This window comes from Eleginops maclovinus, chromosome 13 (genome assembly GCF_036324505.1).
Source record: "Eleginops maclovinus isolate JMC-PN-2008 ecotype Puerto Natales chromosome 13, JC_Emac_rtc_rv5, whole genome shotgun sequence".
NCBI lineage: Eukaryota > Metazoa > Chordata > Actinopteri > Perciformes > Eleginopidae > Eleginops > Eleginops maclovinus.
In genome coordinates this window covers 11,450,148-11,477,754 of record NC_086361.1, presented here as the reverse complement: position 1 = coordinate 11,477,754, position 27,607 = coordinate 11,450,148, and the positions used below count along the sequence as shown (strand labels likewise).

Genomic DNA, 27,607 nt, shown 5'->3' with positions numbered 1-27,607 from the left:
CTGTAAGTAAAACATTGGCCATTCAGTATCAGCTTGATGGCTTGTCTAGGAAATGTTTATATGAACAGATCATTTGATTACTCACACAGTCGGTATATTTCCAGCAATAATATTCTAAAAATACTTTCACTGTCTGAGTTCTTCTCCCCTTTTGAAATAACGTCATAGCTAAAAGAGGAGTATGTCCATGTTTTAGGAATATCAGGGAGAAGTTGTGTTATTCTTTGACTGGACTTGACTTCTGAGCATCTAAATGCCTAAGTTTGCTGCATATAACATTACGCAGTTGAAGCTTGTACGTTCCAGTCCCCCCTCCGTCTTTCTTTATCTCTCTCACACAGACACAAAGTTGAAGCTGGGGTAATTGTTTTCTTTTACTGATTCAGTTTAGCTGGGAAATAGAGGATAGGTTTTCTCTTGGGTCTGGCCTTCTGGGAAGCTCCTATTCAAACAATCACACACAGCTAATCACATTTGTATTGTTTCTATAACTGGAATTACATTTGATTTGTTTGTCTTTTTATTGAATGCTTCAGCGCTAGTGTCTATTTGTCAGCTGGTATTCTGTTCTTAATCTCTCAGATACTGGCTTCTGTACCATATGATACTAGAATGACTCATCTTACAGCTCAAAACCAGATGCAAATCATACAGATGGGACTAATACAAAAGCTCACAACCTCTGAGCAGCTAAATTTGCTCAGTAAGTAGATACAAATCTCCAAGCTGTAGATTTTGGAGAATGCTGAATGACTTGACATGTAAACGTCAGAGTTTACAAATGGAAAACACTACCAAATGTGTAAATCAGTAGCAGACTCTAAGGACATAATTCATATTTGTCTCTGGTTAAACTCTCGCAATTACACTATCTTCTGTGCCTCTTCTGTGATGTTTTACCTTCAACAGTGCCAGTATGTTACTATGGAAACACAATGTTGAGAATAACTGTGTCCAATGCTTCTCTTGTTGGGTTTTTAACTGGCAAATAAACAATAAAAACAGTTGTGCTGTCATAGATAGAAGGCGTTCATCTCTATTTTCTCACAACCTCTACAACCTTGTATTTAAATCATTCATTATAATATGAGAGGATTCCCTTCCTGTCCTCTGTATCTTTGCTGTCTGAGGAAAGGTACAGTAGGGGAAGGTAAGGTACCATAAAAGATCACTCTGGTTTTTAACCATATGAATTTATTTTGAAGGACATTATTTCAATCAGTCATGTGGCTTAAGATAAACAAGCAGGAAGTAAACAGGCCAAGTTTTATTTTTGTTGATATCTTTATTTGGATAAACACGAGGACATGTGTGGATGTGTCATCGGCTGCTCAAATTAAAGCATCATGCTTTGAGTCACACTGATTGGTTTCATAAGGGTTAATAGCAGGAAGTGGTGAATTTATGTAAAAGTTATTCACATCCTCAGTTAACACGTTTTGTCCTCTGCTTATTGAGAACAGCGCTGGGCTTTTGACAGAGACCCGCTGCTTTGCCACCTGGGGAACAATGCCTTCTGCAAAGGATCTCCAGGGATACAATTGTTCCACTAATGTCATTGTAAACTTCACTCGGCTTTGGCCGGACTCCCAAACCCTGCTACACAATGATAGCAATTCATCATGGGAATATTGAAATGGAGCTGCTGTCTGACGGAGTGTGTCACCACAGGTTTTCTATTGTAAATGTGGGGCAAGACATCCGTCTTAACTACATGCTCTTCTGTCCGCTTGAGGAGCACATCTGGCCAAGATGTTCACACATTGTTTATCAATACAGGCTAAAGGGCTTCACTTGTTGAAGCTGTTTAAGCAGATCGAGCAATAACCAGCTGCATTCATCCATTTATTTGGCCACTTGGGGGCAGAACTCCACTTCCTCCCCCTGCTGACTATGTTTCTCCATAATACTTCCTCTTGCTTCTTTTAAAATGTCTGTCTGCTTCAGTGATTTGCTAGTTTTTAGTTGTTTTTTTTTGGGGCACTGGTTTTGCCTTTTCCTAGAATGAATTTCTTTATATCACACATCGTAATTTGACCAGTTGTTTGAGTGGTTGCAAAGAATGTAGGTAAAGTTGATTTAAATCCAGTAGGAGTGCACAAGAAATATCTGTCATAATCCCTGTTTGCATAAGAAAATTGTGGTTGCTCACTGTGGAAATTACTGACAGTTAGTCTATAAACTGTAATGGATGGACAGTTTGTTAATATTTAATCACTCACATACTCCAGTTTCTACACTGAGTATGTTTGGCATACATGCCAAACATGGTGGTTTGTTTGAATCTGACTGTTGGGGTTAATTCCTTCATCTCAGCACATTAAATTAGGAAAATATAAATGTATTAAAACTGATGACCAAAACCACCACAATTTAACTCCAGTTGTAATAAACTGGAATCATTAACAATTTCAGATTTGTGGCAAAATTATATACATGTTTCTAATACAATATTTCTTCCTGAATCTGATAGACATATAGATGGTGTATAAATATGAATCATGCATTCCTCACTAATACCATATTCACATTTAGCTTTTTGAAGGCAATCTTTGACATGATTAACATTGCATTCACATATTTCTAGATTAAGCAAATAATAAATGCCCCCTCAAAACACACCAAATCCCTCTTGAGCATTATTAAGATTTTAGCTCAGCAGCGCAGATCCCCCTTTTCAGTTAATTACGTCTCTCTTAGTGAGCTATGAGCTAATAAGGGAGCACCAGGTGTGTTTGTGTTTGCTGACGATCACAGATTTTTGATTGGATTCAAAGCAACTCGGACCCCCTTCCCCCCTTTAAATTGATTTTGGAATACAAATCAATCGTGTTCAACTAGATGGAACCTGAAACCTTGTCCCCCCAAGGCCTGTACAGATCATTTGTTGCAGGCAAATAGAAATCAAGAACAAAAATAAGTGTTAAGAATAAATCCACTGGTGGTTGTTTTGTACCATGTGTGTCATGTGTATTACATCAGGATGTTTTAGAGAGTGCTGGGGAGGCAATGATGACAGCCTGATGAAGACAAATGCAATGAAAGGCAAAATTTGCATCCATTTTCATGATTTTACTTGGGGCTGTGTTACTACAACATACCATCTGACATCCAAATAATTTGCTGCCATAATTTTAGCTGAGATTGTACTGTAAGGAACAAAAGGACATTCTAAATTTACTCTGTCTGGTCTGTACCTTTAAATGGACATAGGATTTATTGGATCCTAAAAATTCACAGTTGTCACAGGATTTGCCATCAGCTCCCTTATCAACACCAAATGCTGCATTCAGAGACCCCTCAAAAGAATAGGTTTATCCATATATAAATGCACAACAATTTACTGGAAGTAGGACAGATATATTTTAAAGCACATCCGGGATTTCCTTGCCTAATCTTCGTATATATTAAGCAGACTACAAATGCTTGATGGGAAGGCTGGTTGCGTTGTCGTGATTCACCCAGTGGAGATGTCCTTGATCTGTATCTAGTGATGGTGTGTGTTTGTTTGTGTGTGTGTGTGTGTGTGTGTGTGTGTGTGTGTGTGTGTGTGTATGCACATGGAAGGCCCTTCCTCCTCTGTGAAATAAACACACCAGATAACATCTGTGTTGGTATGCTGCACCCTTGTGGTGCTTAGCTGCTACATCTCTATAAGTCCAGATAAGGAGGCTGCCGGCTCCAAGGGAGGGAGATTGAATCTGTGGCATTTCACTCGATAAAGGATCCTACTGCATTTTCCCAGATTAAACAGCCTCCAGTGTGTGGTGAAGAAAACCATGGCACCACGGAGAAGTCTCTCAGAGCAGTAAAATGTTTAAAATTGCTGTAAATGTACCATACAGACCCTTATCTCTGTCAAGCACTGAGGTACTTCCAGATCAGCAGATGCAAAAAAGGAATCTGTGAGTCCTGGCGGCCTAATCATGCACACACACTCCAAGCAGTCGATTGTTCTCCATTAAGATGTCCTTTGTCTCGGAGTGCCAGGCTTGTTGCCTTGATCTTGCAGAGCTGTCTCACGCGGTGGAAACTTGGCTACTGTGCAGCCGTGGTATTGGCAGTACAGGCGTCCCTAGGAGGTGACAAGGACAGCAATTGATTGGGCCTAAATGAGAGTGAAGAGAAAAATTGATAGCCATCGATCCACTTCTTCCTCCAGCAGGCTCCTCCATCTTTGATTATGAACACTTTACGCCCAATCAAGTGTGTGTGAGCGCTGATGGGGGAAATCCCATTGAGAGGTATTAGCTCCATTTGCAAAGGCAGTAATTATGCGAGGATGTGAGGGCCCAAGGTCAACGCGCAGCAGGTGCCATCAGGCTGCATGATAATAATAGGGCTTCCTCTTGCTTCCCACTGCAATTTAGTCATATAGATAATAGGCTATGGTTAAGATGGTGTGCTCTGTGCGTTCCCCGGGGGAATCTTGATGCATAATAAATGTCTTCATAATAACGACTTTAGGACTGGGAAAAACAGCTAGCTGCGTTTAAACACATTCATTTGCTTTGCAGATTAAAAGATAACAGCGCTACTTGGTGCTTTTTTCCACATTTTTTTATTGAAAGCTTCATCAGAGAGAAAAAAAACAACAACTCATAAAACCCAAGTCAAATTCTAACATCCACAGATGTACAGATAGTTTTTCAAATAACACACACACTGAGCAGCGTGTGCGAGGCGTGACCATGTCCTCCTCGGCGCTGAAACCAAGAAAAGTGAAAAACAAACAAAAACAACAAAAAGAGAAAACTAACAAAAATATTTATTTTTAAAACCGCTCTGCTGTCTTGATAAATAGTTCCTCTTTTTATCTGGTAAATTAATACCAATGCCTAACACACTCTCCGTGCTGGCTATCTCTTAACAATTTTGTCGGTCATTTCCTAGTGGGAGTTGGATTCTGTATTTCTCTGGGAGCTGTTTGAACTCCGCAAGGGCTGTGCTGGCTCCTGGGGTTGTGTGGCCAATCAATAGCTCTTATCAAAGGTGGACCGAAGCATCAATTAAAGAGCACAGGGCCTCGCTCTTGTGGGGGGCAGTTTGAACAATTTTCTCACTGCATTATGTGTGTGCAGAGTGTGAGTGCACTGGTCTGTGATGAGTAATTGAGCCATGGTTCGCCTTACACTCTACGGGAGACAGGATTGGAGAGCAACTCTGAACGACTGTTTTCCTCACGAGAATCAATGCGGAATGACTGCAACTCTGTTCACAAAGAACAACTGAGTATGACATGTTAAACATCTAATGAGTGACAGTGTGAAAGCAACATTACATGAATTACTGTCTGGATCATGTCAGTGTTAAGGATGGCTGCAGTTATTGTGGAAAACAGTGAGTTAGGGAAGGATTGAGACAAATCTTTTTTTTTTACAGTGAAGTCAGTACCACGTCTGGAACACTGACACTGAAGAAGACCAGGATGTAGGTTGAATCTCAAGCTGTGTTTATCTGGTTAGCTGACAGGAGATCAGATTTACCTTGTAGGGAGTGTGCGCTTATCAACAGTGGACTGGCGATAAATGAAATGTTGCATTTCCCTCCCACCATTCGCTCTTAGTATGTATCAGGAAAAGTCATTCTGAATATCATTCCTTCAGGTACCAGATGTGTGAGATTTACTGCATTTAGGCAGTTCAGATAATGTAAAATAAATAATGAATTTCACTGTTTTTCAACACTCATTATGATTGCATAAACTCTTTCTTGTTGGCACTAAGGCAGCAAACAATATCATCCTAACACTAAAGGAAAAAAAGCCTGAAGGGTGATCGAGCACCACTTGGGCCTAGGTTTACTCAGCCATATTAGTGACAAGCCAGGGACATTCCCTCTCCAACCTGCTGTAGACAAATGATGCAAAATAATAAATGCAATGGTGGCCTGCAATATAATCCATAAACCTGTTTCACAAAAGCTATTTGCAAGCAGTGCTTAGACACAGATTGCAAATGGTGGCAGCCTCACGTTTCACAGATGACTGTTCTACAGGGGTTTGAAAATTTGATGAAACGGACTGGACAATCTAGGTGAGATAAAAAGAGGGTGATAGATGGATGGCGAGTGTTAAGGTCAGCCAGAAACAAAACTTAAGGTTAGAAGAGATTGGAACAATGATGAGCTTTGTAGAAAGAGGAGACAGGGATGGCCATGGTGTAGGATAGGAAGTCTGTGTTGCTAATGAGTGATGGGTCGAGCTCGTCCCCTCTTAGAGACCTGTACAAGAGACATACTGCTGCAAGAACACGGAGACACTCCAGGCTCTGACCACTTCTGCCCGGCAACAGCAGCTAATGATCTGCCTCTCGTTCTTTCCCACACACACACACACACAATGTCTTTCTTAGTATAGCTGACTCTTGGTTTGTGCTGACACATGGGCTGACTGGGAGCAGAGCATTCTCTGCAACAGCCTCCTTAAAATTGCCGACGTGCCTTCTGTACACTTCCAAATTTATATTCTGAAAAGGTACTTTACGCCATTGTGCTATTAAGAGAGAGCCATTTCTGCTTGTTCAGATGGGAAATCCTTTAGATCTCTGTGAAATATCGGTGCCATGCTACTGCCTTAACATTTTCTATCTTGAATCTCCATTAGCAAAATAGATCTGATATTTTTGGTTGTGCATTATCTCCATAATCTCTTGGCTATTTGTAGTCGTTTTTCCCATAATGTCATTACTTCTGAGTCTCAGGCCTTTTGTGGGACGTTCTGCTCTCCGATGTGCAACTTCTGCATTATGAGCCCTGTTAGGCTTCAAAAATGTCCCCCTTTATTACTTTTATAAAACAGCAGCTGTAAAAGTCTATGCTAGCTATGCTGTATTCATAACCTAGCTAAAACTGTCGAGTACAAGAACTTTTCACACACACTGACACACACATACTAGCTTAAACCTGGTAAAGTAAAAGTTTAGCAGTTTACCACTTAAAAAAGACTCAGTGTTGGACTACATTGAGTAAATGCAACAATGACAAAACAGATTAGCAATGTGGGAAATTCCCAGTAGCTCATAAACCCAACATTTGTCAGTTGTTAAAGACTGAATTGTGGCTTGAGACTTGGTCATTGGGAGATAAGAGCAAATCATAGCCCGGAGGGGAAGTTCAAGCAGATGTGGAATGTAGATCAGATGAAAGGAAAATATTTGATTTGATTGGACAATAAACAGCTTAACAGTCAATGAGAGACAGTTTGAATGACACATTTAGCTTCTCAACTTCATTGGTGGACGGAAAATAAAAATGAATAGCAATTTCCCTGCAACACTGACAGAGGAAAATGTATGCGAGTATGGCTTTAGATGTGTAGTTCACTTGAGGAAGCTGCGTGCCAGTTTCTTTTCTGTGTGGTCAAGTGGACAGGAGGCCTGTTAAGAGTAGGTCAAGGCCAAACGATCAACAGTGGCCGGCTCATCACAGGGATCAGTCAAGGCAAAAGCCCGAGAATGCCTCCTTTTTAGCACCATAGAGTAGCTTCCATATTGTGTCACATTTCTTTACCACAATTTAATTGAATTTCGAATAATTTGGAAGCTTTGTTAGAAGGCACTCAATGTAAATCTCGTTTGTAGATTACAAACATTGCGGCGCATGATGATGTTTGCCTGTAGTGTGCATAACACGCCATCACGCCACAAGATAGAGCAATAGACTTACTGTAGATTTAAACGAGTCACATGAACTGCAAGAGCTCAATTGCAATTGTCACCAAACAAAAAGCTCTCTCCAGTCTGGAAGAAAGGGGTCTTTTGAGGGACACTGGAGTGGATCCTATTGCCCCGCAGGGAGACAAATTGGGCCCGTCAAGCCTCATTGCAAGAGTGACTGAAATTGGTTAGTGGCTCTGCTTTTGCACCATCCAATAAAGAGAAGAAACTCTAGAGGGAGCGCGAGAGTGGGGGGGAGGGAGGGACGGAGAGAATTAGGGAAAATGAGAGCAAAAGGACCCTGGTTTGGCCATGGCACATTAATGGTGGCAGTGAAGCAGGGAGAACACAGAGCTTTTTAGCTCTGTAGACCCACAGTGGGGCAGAGCGGGAGGGCATGGGCCAGCAGAGCAGACACACAAATGCTGCTGTAATGGGGGCAGAAATGGCCGCTGTCCCACAGGCAATTTCACTCAGGGGACAATCCTCAGAGATGAAATCATTGGAAACCTCACACAGCTCAGGGACGGAAAGACCAGATAAGATGTGCGGGACTGTTTGTGCAAAAATTTGGGACAACCGGGGGTGTAACTGACACTCAGGGCAGAGGAAGGAGCTGCCATCAACAAGTTAAAGCTGGTGAGGAGCCCAGTTAGTTCCCACAGGTGTGAAAACCTCCCCTGATGGTGGTGGGTAAATGATCAGGGGGATGATCAGGACAGACGGTCGTTTTCCAGCCTTTGAACACACTTCTACCATGCCTTGTGAGTGTCACAGGGTGTCGGTGTCTATAATGCCAACATGTCCAGCTTGTATTCAAATGTCTTTTAAAAGAACTGCATGGCATTCTTCAGTCACTTCTGCTGCTGGTTGTGTATCAAGTTCACAATGATGACAAAAGTATTGTATATTATATATATTAAATAATGAGACAAGACATATTAATGGGTAAGTAGAAGGCTTTTGTTTCCTTCACAAAGCATGTTGTTTCCAGTCTTTGTACTAAGATACGCTAGCAAGCTTTTGGCGGTAGCCTCGTATGTTAACATACAGACAAGAGTGAAACTTTTCATCGCATTTAAACTTCAGGAGAAAAGTGAATAAGCATGTTTCATGAAAAACATTCAAACGATAGTCCTAGGTGTTTTTTACGTTATTCATAGTTGTTTTAATATGCTTTGGCTGCCATATAAATTAAGTGCCATAAGGTTTATGCAATCATTGCTAAACACATTTAAACAACTTACCTGATGTCCAACATGCAGCAAACACCACTCATCTGGTAAGCCTGGCAGGTAAATACTCAAACATGTGACCTATGTTTGGTGATAAATGGAAGAGATTAACAGAAGGGCAAACAGCAGCAGGGAGATTCCCAGTTATGGTTAAATGTAAGCGATAAAGAGACTGAGGACAGAAAGCACTGAGGGGATAAAGCTGCAAGCAATGTGTCGACTACCACGAAGCGTAGCAAGCAACACTCCCCAATCTATTCCTAAAGTTTTCCCTGTAGGATCCAAGAGAATTATAGAGTTGGAATGCACCAACGGTGTGTGAACGCATCGTAAAAGTGATGAGACATACAAAGAAATTAAAAGACAAGTAGAGGAGGAGGAGAAAAATGACTTTTGGTAGGACTGCCACCGGTTGCATCACACTTTAAATACTGTTTTTGATGTGTTTGTTTTAGTTTGTACATTAAGTGTGTCTGTTTAGATATGTGTATGTGTGTGTGTGTGTGTGTGTGTGTGTGTGTGTGTGTGTGTGTGTGTGTGTGTGTTTGTGTGTGTCTGTGTTTGTGAGTGTGTGTGTATGCTTGTGTGACAGCTTGGACAACCGTGGAAAACTAGCTTAAACCCGGCAAAAAACAAGATTTTAAGAAGGATAGTAAGGACTGGTCCGGCCATCAAGGTCAAATAAAAAACAACGACAACAGCAACATCAACAACAACAACAATATCAACATTAACATCATCAACAACAGCAACATCAACAACAACAAAATCAAACTGAAAAATGTAAAGGAAAGGAAAACAAACAAAAACAAAACTCTGGTTCAGAGTGTCTCTTCATCTTTGGTATAAAAATGGCCATCCATGGGCTGCATTTGATCCACAACTAGGAAAGACTACAGAAATTGTCAACAATTTCTTCTATTGCTTTTGCACTGATTTGTTTAAACCGTAAGCTCCTACTGAATCTACTGTTTTTATTTCACTTCCAGAATTAATTTCCGTAGTTTTTTTTCTGTTCATTTTATCATTTTTTTCTTCTTCTTTTTTTTCTTTTTGCAGTGTGACAAGCAAGCGGGCTAAAAACATCTTAAAGCTCATAAAAAAGGTAAAATGTGGCAGATAAAAAGCACTAATGTCATTGACAGCAACTTTGCCATGTAAAATAATAATTATGATAATAAAAAACAAGTTCAGCGTTTGCAACAGACTGCATCCACAATGCAGCATGTTTTCTTATGTTTTCATTTTTTCCTCATGGTGAAAAATCTCTTGAAAGCTTCTTCTCCCCCCCAAGTCTTTTTCCCCAACAGACATTTTGTTTTTCTTCTGACACTTAGTTACCTCTGACATAATAATTATCAAAGTTTTCTTCTAATGAAGAAAAGAAAAAAAGCTCTTCTCTATTAAATCTGTACAGCTTATGTGATAGATTCTTTTTTCCTCTTTAGAACAACGTATCCAGTGTCTTGTACCCTCCGAGTGGTGCAAGAAACTGACTTTGTTTTTTTTTCTTCTAAACAGACGTCAGACTTTAACTCTGTAAAAAGTTTCTGCCGCCCTTCAAATTAAGGCCATGAAGATTCAAGAAAGAAAAAACACTTTGTTTTTGAATATATCTAGAAAACTAAAATTTAACACTAGAACATAAAAAAGAGTGAAAAGAAATTGTAGCTTAATATCTGAGGAAGACAATCTCTGTGTGTATCTCAAACTTGACTCCCCTTTTCTAATTACAAAATAAACTTCATCACCTACCTGCGCATTCAACCTTTTTTTTTTTGTCATTTTCTATTTCCTTGTTTTTTTTTTTTTTTTTTGTAATTGGTTGAGAATTTTCTTTGAGAAACTTTTCAAGCTTCAGCCCAGCCCTTCTGGCAAGTTCCCAGACTAAACAATTTCACTTCTTTGCACTGCGCCCAGCAATTTCCCCATCCCCTTCCACAGCACTCTTTGCCTCCTTCTTGCATTTTTTTCTCTCTCTCTTTTTTCTCGTAGGCCAGGTAGGAAATGAAAAAAGTGTCTCTTTTTTGGTGCCTGGGCAATCTGGAAGTAATCTCTTTCTTTTCTCTTTTCCTCACATTCACAGTGCAGCCACCTTCTGTCTCAAGGCAACGCTGTCACAGGAACATTCGCTCAGGCCGATGCTATCTGATGAAGGGGAGAAAACACAGAGAGAGAGGGGGGTGCCATTGTAATCAAAGCACAATATTACAAACAGAAAAACGCAACAGAGCTGACAGCTGACAGCCCGGAATGAATCACGTTAAACTGTTATGATCGGGACACAAAAGAAAAAAGTGCAGCTAAAATGATGAGCAACTGACAACTGACGCCAGGAATAATTTGAGTCATTTATCAAAACACTGCTGCGTCTGAGTACTCACGATTTATTTAGATTTGTACTAAGCATTCATGAACAATATTTGTCAAAGAAAATAACTTGCAATTTGATCGCTTTTGCTAGTAAAAAGCAAAACACGCCTGAATAAAACAATATTTTGTAAAGTTGTATCCCTTAGGTTTACCACAAAATCCACTAACAGGATTTTTTTTTTACATTTACTTTGGGAATAAGAAAGAAATGTCTAGCGGAATGTGATTTTGTGACTCCATATAAGTAAAAATTGCTTTACAGGAAGGGGTGCAACCAATAAAAATACTCGATGAAGCTAAATGCTAATTACTCCAGTATAAATGTATATTGTATCTCAATAAATGATGTCATATCGCCCTCCTATAATGCTTACAATAGAAAGGAAAGCAGAGAATATCATGTTACAGTGGCTGACAGCAACTGTCCTGCTTCCCTGTGTGACTCACTTGGACTGGTATGAGTAAGCAGGAACATGGTCGGCAGAACTGTCCACTTGGATCTGTTGCTGCTGTCCAGCCACCTCCTGTGACGAGGGAGCCACTGTCTGGGGGGAGGCGTCCGTCACCACTCCCTGAGGACACACACAGGAAGAAATCTGTCAGCTCTGAACTTTAACAAGCATCTCTCGGCAGAGCTCAGCACCTCCTGCTGAAAGGTAAAGTATAAGAATTCTACCACTCCTGTCCACTGCGGACATACATTTGTACTATTGTGTGTCCTGCTGTCCTGGTAAAGAAACTGTCCTCTGTTGCTCTAACTCTATGTCTCCACATTTCTCTTACTTGAATTAAGGATCCAAGCATACAAACTGTAAAGCCCTCTCACGATTCAAAACACAGTAGTGTATAATGCTAGAAACAAAACCGTTTTGGCATGACATAAAAATAGACCTAATAAAATTGTGTGATTATTATCTTCCCAGGTGACAGGTCTATCACTCTGAGTATTTAATAAGCAATTTTGATATCCACAGAACTTTCATATACAATATAACAGTATTTCATTAAAGGATGCCGTTATACTGCTATATAAAATAAAGGCACAGACACCTAGAGTCTTTCTAATTATGCATTAGACCTAACGTCAGACAGCTTTGTAAGAACAATATAAGGCATTGTCTTTTAGGAAATTAAGCAACTGGAGCTGTAAAGTTATCTTATTGAATATTGAATACTACATTTGACTGAGATGAAAGTGATTAGTGTTTAAAGTCCAACATGTGCGAATAATATAAAATGTGCTGAATTGCTTGCAGACTTTGACATCTATATTTGAGGTAAAACAAAGTCTTTAAAAATGGCCATGCACTCTGAATTCATCACAACAGCTTCTTAGCCTTTTTATGTGTCTAGCATAACCGATAGCCCCCATTATTGAGCCATCTCAATCACCTTTAACAAGCTCTCAAGGAGACTGCGACCTGTCCATACATCAGCCCTGCAGACACGGCTGATTCAGTGATATATGCGCCGCTGCTGGTGCTGGCATCGAGAGGACGGCGGTGAGGATGAAATAGGTAAAGAGGCGCCACGGGCTACACTACAACTACATTTCTCTTCTCCGTCCTACTCCTTCATGATGAACTTTCAGGAGCTTAGGAGGAGGGGATGAGAAAGAAGGGGGGAGGGGGACTAATAGGTCTGTCAGGGGAAACTGTCATTGTCGGTGGCTGGTGGGCTAAGCAGAGCTCCGTGGCTGATGGATGTGTGTGTTCCTGCTACCTACCAGCCTGGACTGGCTGTGGAGGGAGGGGGGGGAGAAAGACAGCATTGCCGGCACTGTGTCTCACTTCAGCTCCTGTCATCTGATACACGACTGATAGTCCATCTGAATACGACCGCACTGTCAGCCGGCAGACAGCCGTTGCGCTCTCCTCGCCGGCCTGCCTTTTCCTGCTTTCCGCATTCATCATTTCTCAGGCTGGCCTGCCCGAACCTGCCAGCAGCTCAGACAGCCGCCGAAAGAAGTGACAAAGTCTGTGCTGCACTTCAAATGTCTTTCCCGAATACTATAAAACTTCTGCCACTTCTTGCTTAGCTTGTACTTTTCATCCTTGTAATTTGCGAGGCCATTTATTCAGAGAGAATACAAGCAATTTACAGCCTGCTCCAAACCTAATCCGTCTATTTAATGTTACGGTTTGTTGATGTGGTGGGAAGGTTTTTAGAAATGGCAAAGGGAACGCTAGTGGGAGTAGGGGAGTGGGCTGTCAGGAGTAATGATGTCCTACATTTGGGTAAACATGGACAGATTTGTGATACTTATTGAGTGCAGCCTTACTTCGACAGGGACGGCTGTTGGAGGCACAGGAGTGTACTGGGGAATGTAGGTCCCTTGCATAGGCGCCGCGGCAGCTGCAGCAGTCATGTACTGAAACACAAACAGGACACAAACAAGTATCAAAATCCCTGCATACATCACAAAACACAAATATTAAATACAACACACACAATTCTGACATAAGAAACCTAATCCTATCCAAAATGGGACAAGAAACACTTCCAACCCTGATTCCAGCATCCCCAGATAGTCTCATTAACTGCAATTATTCCCAGAAACCATTGTGAATGAGCCTGCAGCACCCTCAGCATCCTTTGGAGGGCGCTAAATGAATATGTGTGCACTCTCAGCAGAGCAGAGTATGTGAGGCAGACAGAGGAGAGTGAGGAGGGAGAGAGAGAGGTCCAGCTGTTCCGCCAAGACTTCACAGGCAGGCAAATGCACCAGGCCACAGCTGAGAAGAAGATACAACAATGGGAAAAAAAAAAAAGTTGAAGAAGAAGAGAGAGTGAGAGAGAGGGAAAGGAAAGAGAAAGCAGGAGGTCTTTTGCCTGTGGCCTATATTCCTTTCGACATGCCTGCCCTGGCTTTTAACTTGGTGCTACTCACTGCATGATGGCCATTTTACAGACGTGACACAAGCTTAGTTACACGACAGCCACGGGGCTTTTACATGCAATATGAATGAGGACACGGCACTTTGAGCGAGGCTTTTTTTTTTTTTCTGGGACTTGCTGTGAATGGATTTTGAGAGTGTGCGTGAGAGTGTGGTGGTGAACACGCTTTCCAGTGTCAGCCTGATTTGCCAGTGTGTGTGCTTCTTTTTAATTAGCACATGCCTGTGCATAAAAGATGACTTATCACTATTTGTCTGCCCAACTGTGCATCTGGATGTATGAGTTCTCTTGCGTGCAGCTGTGTGTTTGAAACATACGTGTGTGTGTGTGGGTGTGTGTGTGTGTATGTGTGTATGTGTGTGAGTGCCTGTGAGAGACAGACAAAGACAAAGAGGCTTGGAACGATAATGCTGCAGTACAGCGCCAACGGATGTGATCCCAGATAAAAGCCACCAGGCTGCCTCTCCATCTCTCCTCGTCTTCCTGCTGCTTTTCCGGACCAAGAGAGAAAAAAAAAAGGAAAGTGCAATCCCTTTCTTTCCATCTTATTTTTTCCCCTTCGCCTCTCAGTCCCCCTGCCAGAGCTAAAAAGCGTGGCGGCAGTATGCAGTAGGAGGCAGTAATGGAGGGGCTGTGCCCGGCTGCGGAGCCTTTCTTGGCCGTGGGCCCGGCGGTGCTGGTGAAGTGTCATTACCGGCAGCGTTGCTAATGGATCGGGTACGGCTCCACCGCTCACCCCTAATGAGAGCAGCTAAAGGCCATGGACATGGGTGATTAACTCCCCCACCGTGGCTACACATGGCCAGGAGGATGCCCTGGGATGGATGTTGGTATGCGTTGGTGTGAGTGTGTGTGTGAATTTAAGGTTATCACACCTTCAGTGCTGTCACAATCCAGACGGGGTGAGGCGGCACTTCCAGACTTCCTGACACATTACCACACTACCTCTCTGTGTCATCCCCTCTTCCCTCTCACCTTCCTGTCACTCGCTCTCTCCCCCTCCCTCGCTCTCAACCTGCTATTGTTTAAAAGGGCCTATCAGGTTGTTGAAGTGACCTTCTCCTTGGTGAATTGAAACCATGCATACCAATTTTCCTCAGGACTTTTAGTCTTCTGCTTCCCGTTAACTTATTCAGTCAACTCACCTGTGAGGGCTGCGTGAAAGCAAATGAAGGGAAGCAGGAGATAATTAGCTATATCAAAATCTTCCTGCCACAGGGAGGATGTCCATTTGAAATGTTATATATCTCTGCAGGACTGCAAAAGGAATTTAAATTAGATATAACAAGGACATGTAATAAGATAAGATTTTTCCTTCTTCCATAACCATTAGTTAACCTATTTAATGTGGCAGGTGGAGCGGGGCATATTTCTGCAGTCGCTGCTGTGGAAAGTCAGAGGGATGTCAAGCCTGGCTACAGTGAATTGGGTTGCTATGGCGATAAAGATGATTTTTATCCAATTTCAACCCTTTTAATACTTCCCTGTCCATAGTCAGGGGACAGGTTTAGCCAATATAAAACATCCCTAATTGGCAATAAATGGTGTCACATACATACACAGCCACTCATACTGTATCTATGCACACACACACACACACACACACACACACACACACACACACACACACACACACACACACACACACACACACACACACACACACACACACACACACACACACACACACACACACACACACACACACACACACACACACACCTGCAATTGGAGCAGATGGCGTGTGCGTTTGTTTGATGAACGGGAGGCCTGAATAGTTCCTTAACGAGGCCGGTGTGAGTAGACTCCTTAAGTCTCTTCTCTACCATCACTCTCTATGACATACAACTATAACTACGGTATAAAATCACACCGCAATGCAGCAATGGCAGGATAAAAAAAATAAAATGGATGTACCTCACCGTAGACAGAACCACTCTGGTACCACAGTGGTTTGGGCCTCTGCACCAACTAAGACAATTTATGAGGATGATAGGGCAGTTTACTTTCTGCTTTCCACAACAGCAAATACTTTTCTAGGAATTGTCACTCTGGTGCAGCATGTTCAAATGTTCAAACACATCATCCAGCTCTCTGTCTGTCACTCAGCCTCCGTCTTTCAGTCCCCTCTGTGTTGACATGCTGTTCTGTCAGATCGTGTGCAAGGTAGAGGATAACAGTTGGTCAAGGCAAGAGCCTCCAACTACTCAGGATGGGTTATTAATGGCAGAGAAGCGTTGGGCTGGGCTGATGACTATTGATCTAAGCTGTGGGGCTCCTACACAATGGGAACTATTGGAGCTGCACACCAGCGGCTGTGAATCACAATGCTGTACCGCCTAACCATGAAAAGCCCTCCATATCTTGGCCCCCAGGCATTGTTAACAGCCTGCCTGCAGAGATTTATTGTATGCTGGAAAAAATCAGCATCATCTTTTTAATCACTTCCGTAAATACAATCACATCAGCAGGCTTTTACACTATATCATTTTACTATTTCACTATTTACATCTATGTAAGAAGAAACCCTGTGGAGAGTTTGACCCACATTATCACTATGGAGTCCTGTTTTGTATCTTGCACACAAAAGCACACGCACATTGGGGAAATGATACACCGTTGTGGCAAAGGTTTCACATTATCCCACCAATCTACAGGTTTTGTCTGATTCATCGGTACTTGTATTGATTTGTGAAGCCTTACGTTTAGCATTAAAAAAATCCAGTTTGAGAATTATTGCATGAATACTAAACTCTGCTGTTTAATGCTGCTTATAACAATCATGATACAGTTTAAGGCACATTTTTGTCTGCTGTTGCATTCAATGTGCACATGTTATATATTTCAAGCACAATTTATATTCAGAACACAATTTAAGTAAAAAATGGGATGGATTCAGGAATCCATTAGAGACTCTTTTACAACTTTACGGTAACTTGTTTATTCAAACAGTTTTGTAGAATGTAAAAAGTCAACAAAAGCTTGCCCCGACCTTAAAGAGGCTCTATAAGGATCGTGTTCAGCTTCATGTTTATATTTTGAGCCTCTACTGTGAAATGTCTCCATGCTTTAATGTTCAAAAAGGTCTTCATTTTTCTCATACTGCCTGTGCTGCAGCACCTCTTTTCACCGTCTGTCTGAAACCAGAGCCCAGTCTGCTCTGACTGGTTCGCTGGCCAGCTCTGTTGTGATTGAACAACTTCTAGATGATGTCCCGCCCATTAGCCTAAGACGTACATGCATTGGAGCATGGGAGGTTTGGGAAGAACTCCCTCTGGAGGGATTTTAATCTTTGCAGCACATTTACATGCATACAACCCTATATAACAGTCTACAGGAAAGGGAAAACCCCCAAAAGCATAAAAGCACCCCATTAACAACTACCTTCTACTAAGTGGTTCTGGGAATCACCTTGCAGTCAACATGTGTTACTGTTTGAACGTGGAGCTACAAGACAAGAGAGTGTGTGCTCGGTCAACTTTCCCCAGGTGAGTTAAAGTTAAATATAACAATGCACTGTCATGAAAATGTAGAACAGAACTGTACTTCCCCATGGAAATCCAAGGGAAACAGCCCAGATAATAGAGGGAAGTTCTTCACACAAATCTGTCTTCCAGGGACAGAGAAGCTGTCTATCACCACTGTCACCATGACAACAGAGACCTGGGTTCTACTTGCCATGACAGGAGTAGGATGGAGAACACAGAGGGAAGGTCACCTCTTGTCATGTCAAACACTATGTCACTAACGCACACACACAAATGTGCACACGATAGAGCATGTGCACATCCACACGTGCACAGCAACTTCAGACATGAGCAAACACAGAGCATGACAGATAGACTCCTCCTAAGTGGTGAGAGCGCAGAGATAGTAAATAAATCAGTAACGGAGCGATATGCACCACACAAAAATAAATCAATGAGGAGCATGGATGGCATTTTTATGGTGTGCCATCCATAAACATTGAGCCTAAGGTTCTTTAGCATTCTGTAATCAAGTTGTTCAAGATACACAGACACCCAATAGAGCTGGGGACTAAAGAGATTTTTGTAAACATTTCATTACTTTTGGTGAAGCAGCTGAATTCCAAAGCAGTGACCATCAGACGGCATCGATTCATGATTCCTTATTACGAGGCAAAGTTTTCCTAGCCACTCCCTTTTAACAGGCCAAACACAGCGTTCTCGGAAACCTCTGGTCACCACACCAGTGTCACAGCTGGGGCCGACCGGGAACATTTGGTTCTCTTCTTGGAGAGAAGGCGAACACCGCAGCCACACACAAACAGCCGCATGGAGTCGTGGAACAGCCAAAAGTATTCTGAGGTGTGGCTTTCCATCCGGCGGACATACGTAGTCGTGATAAGTTGTTGACTTTGGAGACGCTTGTCATGGCAGGTGCTCTCCGGTGGCAAAGAGTAAGTCACGTGACTAGTGGAGGAAATCAAAACAATCTCACCACATGCGTGTACACTTGAGGAATGTGCTCTAAGAATATGTGGTGTCAAGTCCAGTTTACTACACGGACAGTTACAAATCCAGGTTCCTAACCCCTCTTTAACAGGCTTTCTCAATCACGCATTATGAAAGGGCTCTCACAGCTGGTTTGAGAAAAAGCTTGATAGGAAACATGTCTTAATTCCCATAGATGATCAAGAGTGGCATGCCGTGTGTGCAACTCAGCCATAGAGAAATTATGCTACACAGCACATCGCCTCAGGAAAGCTAAGCAGGCGGAAAAGAGAGAGGCAGAGAGACTAAACCAGAAATATAAAAAAGAGAGAGGGTGCCTGAACCCACTTTCTCCTATAATACAAGCCATCAAACATCAGAAGCCATCATCATAGATTAGCCTGTCTCTAATCCTGGCTGTTAGCACAGCTGGGGCAGATTAGGGAGGGGGCATTCCTGAAAGAGCCAACATGGCGTCACAGACGCTGACAGCTCACCTGGAAACACATGGGTAACTACAATACAGCACTGTTTCAATCATACACACACACACACACACACACACACACACACACACACACACACACACACACACACACACACACACACACACACACACACACACACACACACACACACACACACACACACACACACACACACACACACACACATCAAATACAGTGCTGGAGAAAAGCTGCTTGCTTGCCTGCCCTGGGGCAGCAGGGTTAGGGCAGGAAGTCAGGCTTCAGAACTGTGCGACACCTCTAAGTCGACTTGATCCTAAAACAGGGGGGAGTTCCTGGTTTCGGGGTGGGAACTGTAAGCGGCTATGTGTGTGGAATAAGGAAAACTAGATTTGATGTGTGAGGGAGACAAAAAATATAAGTGAGAAACAAGAGTTAGAGGGTGAAAGGAAATAAGGTGCAGAACAGAGCCCCCTGTCACACTGTCTAACTTCTCAGGAAATCTGTTTAATGTGGGAGATCAGGGAGGAAACATGCTCTCTTGATATCGGGCCATGAATGCATGGAGTGTAAAACAAATGATACGGCAGCTCCATGGCAGAGCACATGTGGCGACAGCCTAAGTAGGTTTGGCTTTCTTGAAAGGAAATGTAAAATCCATTTTCCAGTGAATGAGGACTTTGTTTTAAACCAAATGAATAGTGTTCCCCAAAAATAAAAGGTATCTACTTGGTCCTCCTGAGTTCGGACCCAAACCTACTGTGTAATGGACACCTGCAGTTTTCCCTCTCAAAGTGAAATGTTCTGTGTCAGAGAGCAGATGTAGACTCTAAGTTGATTTTCCTTTGCAGAACTGCTATGTTAAAAAGCAAATTGGCCAGCCACACAAAATGTTAAGTGCACGTTCCTGTGGTGGATGTGCATTGTTTGAATGTTTATTGTTCCTAAGGGAATGCAATATAGTCATGGTTGATTATTGGCCACTTAAACATGACACACTGTACATATTTAGTTGTGCTTTTATAACCTAGCAAATAATACATCATGGTGAAATTGGTAAGTGTGCTATCCATTTTAATGGTATTTTACAACAAAAAATGCTATGTTATTATTTCCCTGTACAGTGCAGCTTGTACTGTATGCAGCATAACAAGTCCAAGTACTGTTCCTGAATGTTACTGCTGTGGCCGTTTGTTTTTCACCTAGATTTTTGCAGCTAGAGTAGCTTGTGTTTGGGTGTTTGTGTTTTGGTATGTGCAAGGCTCATAGTAGCACAGTAAGGAGTACTTACACTTCCTGTAGTGCCCAGGGACAGATGGTTCATCTGCTGGGCGAGAGGGCCCATCATGCTGGCAGGCTGCATGGACATAGTGTGGTCCATGGTTGGCGTGATCACTGCACCCTGATCGAGAAAAAAAGACAAGGAGAGGCTCAGACGGAAGGAAGCGCAGAAGAAATGATAAACACTGGGCATGTTCTGTTATTTATTTATTCTGGTTCTTATTAGCCTCAACACAAGTGGTTGAAAAATCCTTCTGGAGCCCATGTGAAACCCAAACCATCACAGAAAAAACAAGCAAAAAGACCAAAATTGAACAAACAAAAATATCAGAAAAGAAGCAAAAACATAGAGTATATACGTGTGTATGAGCAAGAGCAAAATGAGTGGTGGCCTGTGGCATTAAGGGTTAAAAAAGGCAAGGCAGGAAGTTGGGGTTAGAAGTGAGAAAAAGAGAAGGAAAGTCAGCAGGAGGACAGGAAGGAGCAAACTTGAGGAAATCGCCACACCTCAAAGTTTAAAGAAATAAAAACAGAGGAAGAGAGAAGGGTTGGGCTGGGGAGGGGTGACATAAGGACAACGCAGCCAGAGAAGAAGAAGGAGGAAGAGGGACAGTGTCAACAAACAGCAACAGGACTCAGGGACGTTTTAAAGATCAATACACACCATTGTCTTTTGTCTGTCAAAATAATCAATATCTGCTGCTGATGTATCAACAATATGGGTTTCTGTGGTTCATTGATTGCTGAGAGAGGATGCTGTCTCCCTCACTCACTCACTGTCTCCCTCACTCCAGAGCCTCCACTCTTGATAAAATGGGCGGCGTGTTTTCCCTAACGGGCGGATGAGAACGCCAGAAGCTTCTCTTTCACAGTGCAGTGGTACATGAGGGAAAGTGATGAAACCATTGTTGCTCTTTCAACCCTTGTCGTGATAGCTCCATTTCCCCAGCACTGAAGCCTCGGGAGGAACGCGTTCAAAACCAAGCCCTTTTTCCTTTCACTTTGTGTGTGTACTGTGAATGTGTCTCTGTGTGTTTTTAGGTAAGCCTGCAACACACTGTGTGCAACAGCATTAGTGCATGAGTGTCAAAGAGACCGACAATGTCTATGTGTGTGTGTGTATGAGCCTGCAACTCCAGTAGTGCAGACTGGTGTGTGCGTGCGAGTGTGCGCCCCGCTGGTGACTCTGTGTGGGCCTATTGGAGAACAAACTGTGCAGACACAGCCTGTCAGAATCGCTCTGCTTGTCTACTCCCTGCATTCACAACACAGTCAGCTAACTCTCTCTCTCTCTCCTCCTTCTTCTACCTCAAACATCTTTCTCCTTATCCAACTCGATATGCAAACTTCATGTGATCCCTACCGGAGTTTGACCTCAGTACAAAAAGAAAAAAACTTTGTTCAGCTGGGAGCACATCTAGAGAAGTATAACGGTACACTTTTCTAGCTCTTTACTAAGTCTCATTGAAATGTAGTGTTAACTAAGTGGATATTTACACACTATTAATGTAAAACAGGATGCAGGTTGTGATATTCATTGTGGATGGTTAGGGGCCTTTTCGGTAGGGGATTCATCTTTCCATATAAATAAACTTGCCTTGCTTTTCTGACTGTGTTCAACCGCATTAGCTTTACGGTGAATTTCGAGAAACCTGGGCTTAACAAGCAGTGACTGTTATTATTTTATAACCTTATTTATTAGTTTTCTTAAGCGTAGGAATCAGCTGTTATTAAATATTGACACCAAGGTCCCAGGCGGCATTTTAAGGTAGCTTAATGGACAACCAATATTTACTGGCAGCCAATTAACACATTACTTAAGTATCTTTAGTAATAACATTGCCTTAGTTATAATAGTGCAGACTTATTTAGAAATTGACTAGTTTCAAATTAGCTAGTAATTCCTAAGAGTAGGAAAGACTTAAAACTTGGTAATGATAAAGGGAGTTATTACAAACAGCTAGTGCATCTCAATAAGGATTCTTTAATTACCACAAGTAATACCCCAAGTAAACTAATTGTAACAAGTATATCAATTTATATTATCTGATCCTTCAAAGTACCCAATGCATGTAGCTAAAATATTCAGCACTTAGTAGAGGGGAAACGAGAAGACTGTGTGAGGACAGGAGGAGGATGATTAGGGACATGGAGGTCATGAAGAAGACGACAGCAAGAGAGGAACATGGAGAGGGAGGAGAGAGAATAAGAGAGAAAGGCTGAGGGACAGACAAGGAGAAAGCGGAAGAAGACAAAGCAGGAGAAAGAAGAAGAGAGAAGACGAGGAAGAGGGAAGGACAGAGAAAGAGAGGAGCGAGAATGAAGCAGCAGGAGCTGTGGGCTACCTGTTACTGATTCAGCCTCTGACAATGCCTTTATAATGGGAAAGGGAGAGCATCGGAAAGGCTTAATTCACAGACGTGTCAGGGAGAGTTAAGCCGATTTGTGATTTCGATTTTCTGTGTTTGTGAGACTGAGTGTCTGTGAAAGAGGGGGTTTTAGAATGTGGGTGTGTGTGTGGGGAGTGTGTCTGTCTGTCTGTCTGTCTGTTTGTTTGTCGTGTTGTGTGTCTGTCCACGAACAGACTGGAGAGCAAAGAAAATGAGAAGGAAACTGACACAAATAGGCAATATATGTTTTTGATTTGTCCTCTGCGGGTAAGAGAAAGACAGAGAAAGAGCAAGATAATGGATGCTACTGACGTATCTGTTACAAATGTATGAGATGATGTTTACAGATCTCTTTGATGTATGCGCATGTGTCTGTGTGTATGTGTCTCTGAAAAACCCATCTTGCTTGAGATGGTATTGATCCCTATGTAGACAGGAGACAGATGATACCAGCCCCCTGGTTGTTAAATACGCTGGTATACACTCAGCAACCGGAGACAATGTACAGTAAATAAGAAATCTTGTAAAAAAAATCTTACAACCAGCAGTGTTTTTTAATGATCACTCATTACAAGTAAATAGCAGCACTCAGACTGATGGCGTGCTGATCGCTATCAGCTGATATTCATTACTTTGTCTTTAGAGTTGCTGGTCAGAAATAACATTTGTTAAATGGATAAGGTGAATACATAAATGTCACACAAAGAGTGCTTTTAGTGCCTGATCCATACCGGCTAAAACATCTCCACCACATGTGGTTTACATTCCTCTGTAGTCTCACATACAGCCAGGTAGGCAGTATACTTAAGTGGCTCATATCATTCGTAAGATATTTTCATACCTGCAGCAGTTAATCATTCTGATAAAGAGCAACATTGCTTTTTAGGGTTGAATGAAGCTTTGCTCAATGCGAATAGACAACGCCTGAAAACTAATTATTTTATAATTATGTTATTGGATCTCACAAATGAGGAACATAGTTTTTTACAGGATGTACTCTTTATTGGCGCCCCATAAAATACTCTAAAGATTGTTATCAAATTCTGATGACTTTAAAATGATGATCACTATGAGCAATAATAAAAACCCTGACCAGAGCAGCCATAACATATCATTTCTCTTGCTGCTGCAGGTTATTATATCCAGGATCATTATTATTCCTTCAGATATGCTGCTGATATCTCACTGCCTTCAGGCAATGGCAATAGCCTCACTCTGGGGTTATCCTGGAGCATATAATAATAATAATAAGAATAAGAATAAGAACAACAATAACAATAAATATAAACTATTTATACAGCACTTTGAAAAGAGGTACTTTACACGGTTATAAGCCCTCAGGTTTCAATTCTGGTAAGAAGAAATCTGTAGTGTTCAGACATCGTACACAAAATTATCCTGGTAAAGCCGAGCATGGTGTACAAATGATGAAACGTTTTTTAATTAAATGTGTTTTCTGAAATGTAAAAAAAAACACACACATGGAAAGCTCAATAGGATCAAACAATGACCGAGGCTGTTTTCCACTCAAACAAAGCATCACTTGTGTCTCGAGCATGAAAGAGGACCAGCACTTGACTCAACACATTCCTCTTTGTATTTGACAGTTGGTTTCTGCATGTGAGGTTCTGTGGTTTGGATACTGATGCTGGCATGTGTTTTGTGTTGGGGTGAACGTGACACGCCACACTGCAGGATCCTTGCAGAGGTGCTGCGGCTCGACACCACCCCACAGGGTTATAAAGCTTTGATACTTGTGGACCTTGCTCCATCTCAAGTGAAACAGACACAGACCGAGCTTGTTCCCTCAGTCGTTATTGGTCTGGAAAGCCTGGTGTTCTGGAACATCTGCTGATGATTGACTGGTAACTATATACAGTACAGAATGGCAGGGACCCCTAAAACTAAAGGCCCACCTGAAGGGCATATTGATACTGAAACTGTATCCAGAGAAGCCACGCAAATACACAAGTTACTGGATGGTGTTTGTACACTTTGTTCCTATGTTTTTGTATTTTCTGAATGTGCTCTTATTGATGTAGTTCTTTATTTGTGCTCTATTATGGTTAACAAAAGTCACCCATAACTCTTCCTTAACCTACCCCAACTGTGAACACATTTTTTAGATGCCTTCAGGCACCTTTCCATTCGGGTAAGCCTGAAAAAAGGGAGTCAGTATTGTGGGTCTTTCACTGTAATCCGCAGCATGAATCCCTCCTCGAGGCTAACAGACTACCAGCGCTGCCCAACTTTAACCATTGCAGTGTGTCTACAAGACACAACGTGCCATAGAACAAGCCAGGAAGCTCTAGTGCACACCGAGGAATAGCAATGAATGAAGCCTCACAAGTTGACATTGATGCAGAGAGCGGCTTATCTGGGCCTTCGCCATCATGTTTAAATAAAAAAATGTTATTTTTTAACAGTGAAAAAGCTTAATTGCAAACCCGACAAGAACCTACAGGGACACGGGATTGTAACTGTGAAATGAAGCAGCTGGGGGGCCACAACAATGTATGTTAATAGATTAGCATGTGGAGCGCGATACCGATGAAGGATTTATCACCTCTGGCACAGATGTTTATCTACCGTGTGACTATTTGTCCTCCACAATGAAATGACAACTAGAGGGATGATGGATCAGTCTCCTGCCACTTATTGATTAATTCCTCTGTCAATCATGTGCGATATCTCAGAGGTTGCATACTGAATTACAATACACAGTTTTACCACTAGAATCAGCATTTAAAAGATCATACCAGTTGGCCCAGGAGTTGCAGTAGGCTGGTAAAAATATGCAGACATACAGCATACTGCTAATTGGCTGTGATTGAGATTATTCATGACAATGCTGTTGATTTGTTTCTCCAAATGATTTAAATAACTCTAAAATGCTCATAGTAGTGAGGTTATGAGCTAGAAAAAGCAACAGACTTTGGGAGGACAGGATATTTGGATGGATTTATACTGCGAGTGTGTGTGTTTGTGTTTTTGTGTGTGTGCGTAATGCGCGTATGAGAGAGGATAAGGGTGCTAGATGAAGCATGTAACAGTATTTGTCATGTCTTCATGGGAGGTTCATTCTTCTGCACGCTCGCATCAGCCACTCCGACTGCCTTTTGTAGACAAATGGATCATTTCACACACAAGCATCTCTCTAGAATATTTACCCTATTTACGAAAGCAAAAAAAGATTAGAAATCCAATTAAAGAAACACAGCGAGCTAATAAAGCCTGTCCAACAAACCATATCAGCTTTTGTCTAAGAATGGATTCTTTCAGTATTGCAACATTTCTTAAGGTAATATCCAAAAGCTTGTAGTGGAAATGTAGTGGCTCAATATCTCAGTCAGTCACCCTGTGGCACTGCAACAATCCCTCTCTTATAGGAATGCAACTTTAACCAAGAGCAGACGATTCTTTGCTGGCACAGTAGCTACAGTTGTACTCTGAAAATGCATCAGAGAAAGGAGAGGTGGAGAGAGAGAGAGAGAGAGAGAGAGAGAGAGAGAGAGAGAGAGAGAGAGAGAGGCAGGGGGGATGGAAAGACACTAAAACAGGGAGAAATGAGAGTGAGATGTATAGAAAAAAGTAGAGAGGGAGTGTGGACCGAGAGAGAGGGGCTGAAAAGATAAGAGAGGAGAGAAAGAGCAGCGAGAGCAACTCAAGGACGACTGTAGACCCGTCTCAAATTCTGCCTCGCCAGTCAAATCCACGAGACCAACATAATGTTCCCCTTCCGAAGCCCGCAAAGCGTTTTACGTGACAAGGGGGGGAGATAGGTATCACACAGTGCACCGATTCACCCCCACCCGATGAGGGCAGATAGTTACGGTTCAATTCTAAGAGGCCCAGTGAGCGTCTATTCAAAGCCGAGGCTAGGGAGGACTAGCTCAGGTGAAACGGAGAGGAATTCAATAATTCACCTTCAGTATGTAAGAGCCAATGCACTCAAGCAAATACACACTTGAACCACATACAGTTCACAGAGAGCAAGGGAGGGAAAAAAAAGGATGGATAAGTCATGGGGAATGACAGCAATGCAATGCTTGGCTGGCATTGCAGCTACTCCGGCACTTTTTGGAAGTGAAGTAAATCTGAGCGTGTGATTAATGATCTGCATGTAAGTGAGATTAACCACTGAGAATGTGTTTCGGCACTAAAAAAATGTGTGTGCTTAGGCGGTTGTGCTTCGGAATGTGAACTGCATGTGTACGTTTGTCTATTGGACAATTTTTGGATACTTCTCTCATCTTCTACAGTGTGTGCTGACTTGCGTTACGCTGAGCAAACAACAGAGCACAAAAGGCAGGCGGTCATGCTGTCCTGACATCCTGCGCCTTAACTGCCAAACAGAGCACAGCGTTAGAAGATCTGAGGGAAGTAAGGGAAGGGAAGACAAGCGAAAAACAGAGGGAAAAAGAATTGAAAACCCAACGAGCGGTAGAACAAGCTGCATCTTTATGTAGCTGTCCACTTTTAGAAACACTGTCACTTTCTATCAAGTTCCACCGTGTGCATCTCTTCCATTAATTGGGGATAAACAAATTTGAAAACCCTTCTGTCTTCACTCTCTCTGTCTTTCTGCTAACAAAGCTCCGGCTCCCTTGCAGGGGATGAAGTCAAGTTTTGTATGGATGGACTTGTCAAACTTAATCTAATCAGATGAAAAACAAACACCTCTGCTGAAGCAGTACAAGCTGCAACGCTCTGTGTTTACTGTCCTATAAGCAAACCCTGAGTTTTGCTTTATGTCATTCAGTACATCTTATATCTCCTAGTTTATAGTTGGACACTGCTTTTGAAGAAGATGGTATTTACAAAGGTTTGGAGAGAATGAAATAAGGAAACACA

At 42.1% G+C, this 27,607-nt stretch overlaps 1 protein-coding gene across 2 annotated transcripts in view; it reads right to left on the bottom strand.

Moving 5' to 3' along the window:
- Nucleotides 1-4,542: 4,542 nt before the first annotated feature.
- Nucleotides 4,543-27,607, bottom strand: part of rbms3 (RNA binding motif, single stranded interacting protein) — a 245,421-nt gene continuing 222,356 nt past the window's right edge. The window contains exons 13-16 of one of the 2 annotated variants that reach the window (XM_063899282.1): nt 20,374-20,484; nt 13,545-13,634; nt 11,711-11,835; nt 4,543-11,038 (exon numbers count right to left, since the gene is read on the bottom strand). In XM_063899282.1, the coding sequence (XP_063755352.1) occupies nt 11,035-11,038; nt 11,711-11,835; nt 13,545-13,634; nt 20,374-20,484 (330 nt within the window). In that variant the 3' untranslated portion in view covers nt 4,543-11,034. Of the gene's footprint in view, nt 11,039-11,706; nt 11,836-13,544; nt 13,635-20,373; nt 20,485-27,607 lie in introns of those variants that run through there. The other variant, XM_063899283.1, reaches the window with a different exon arrangement.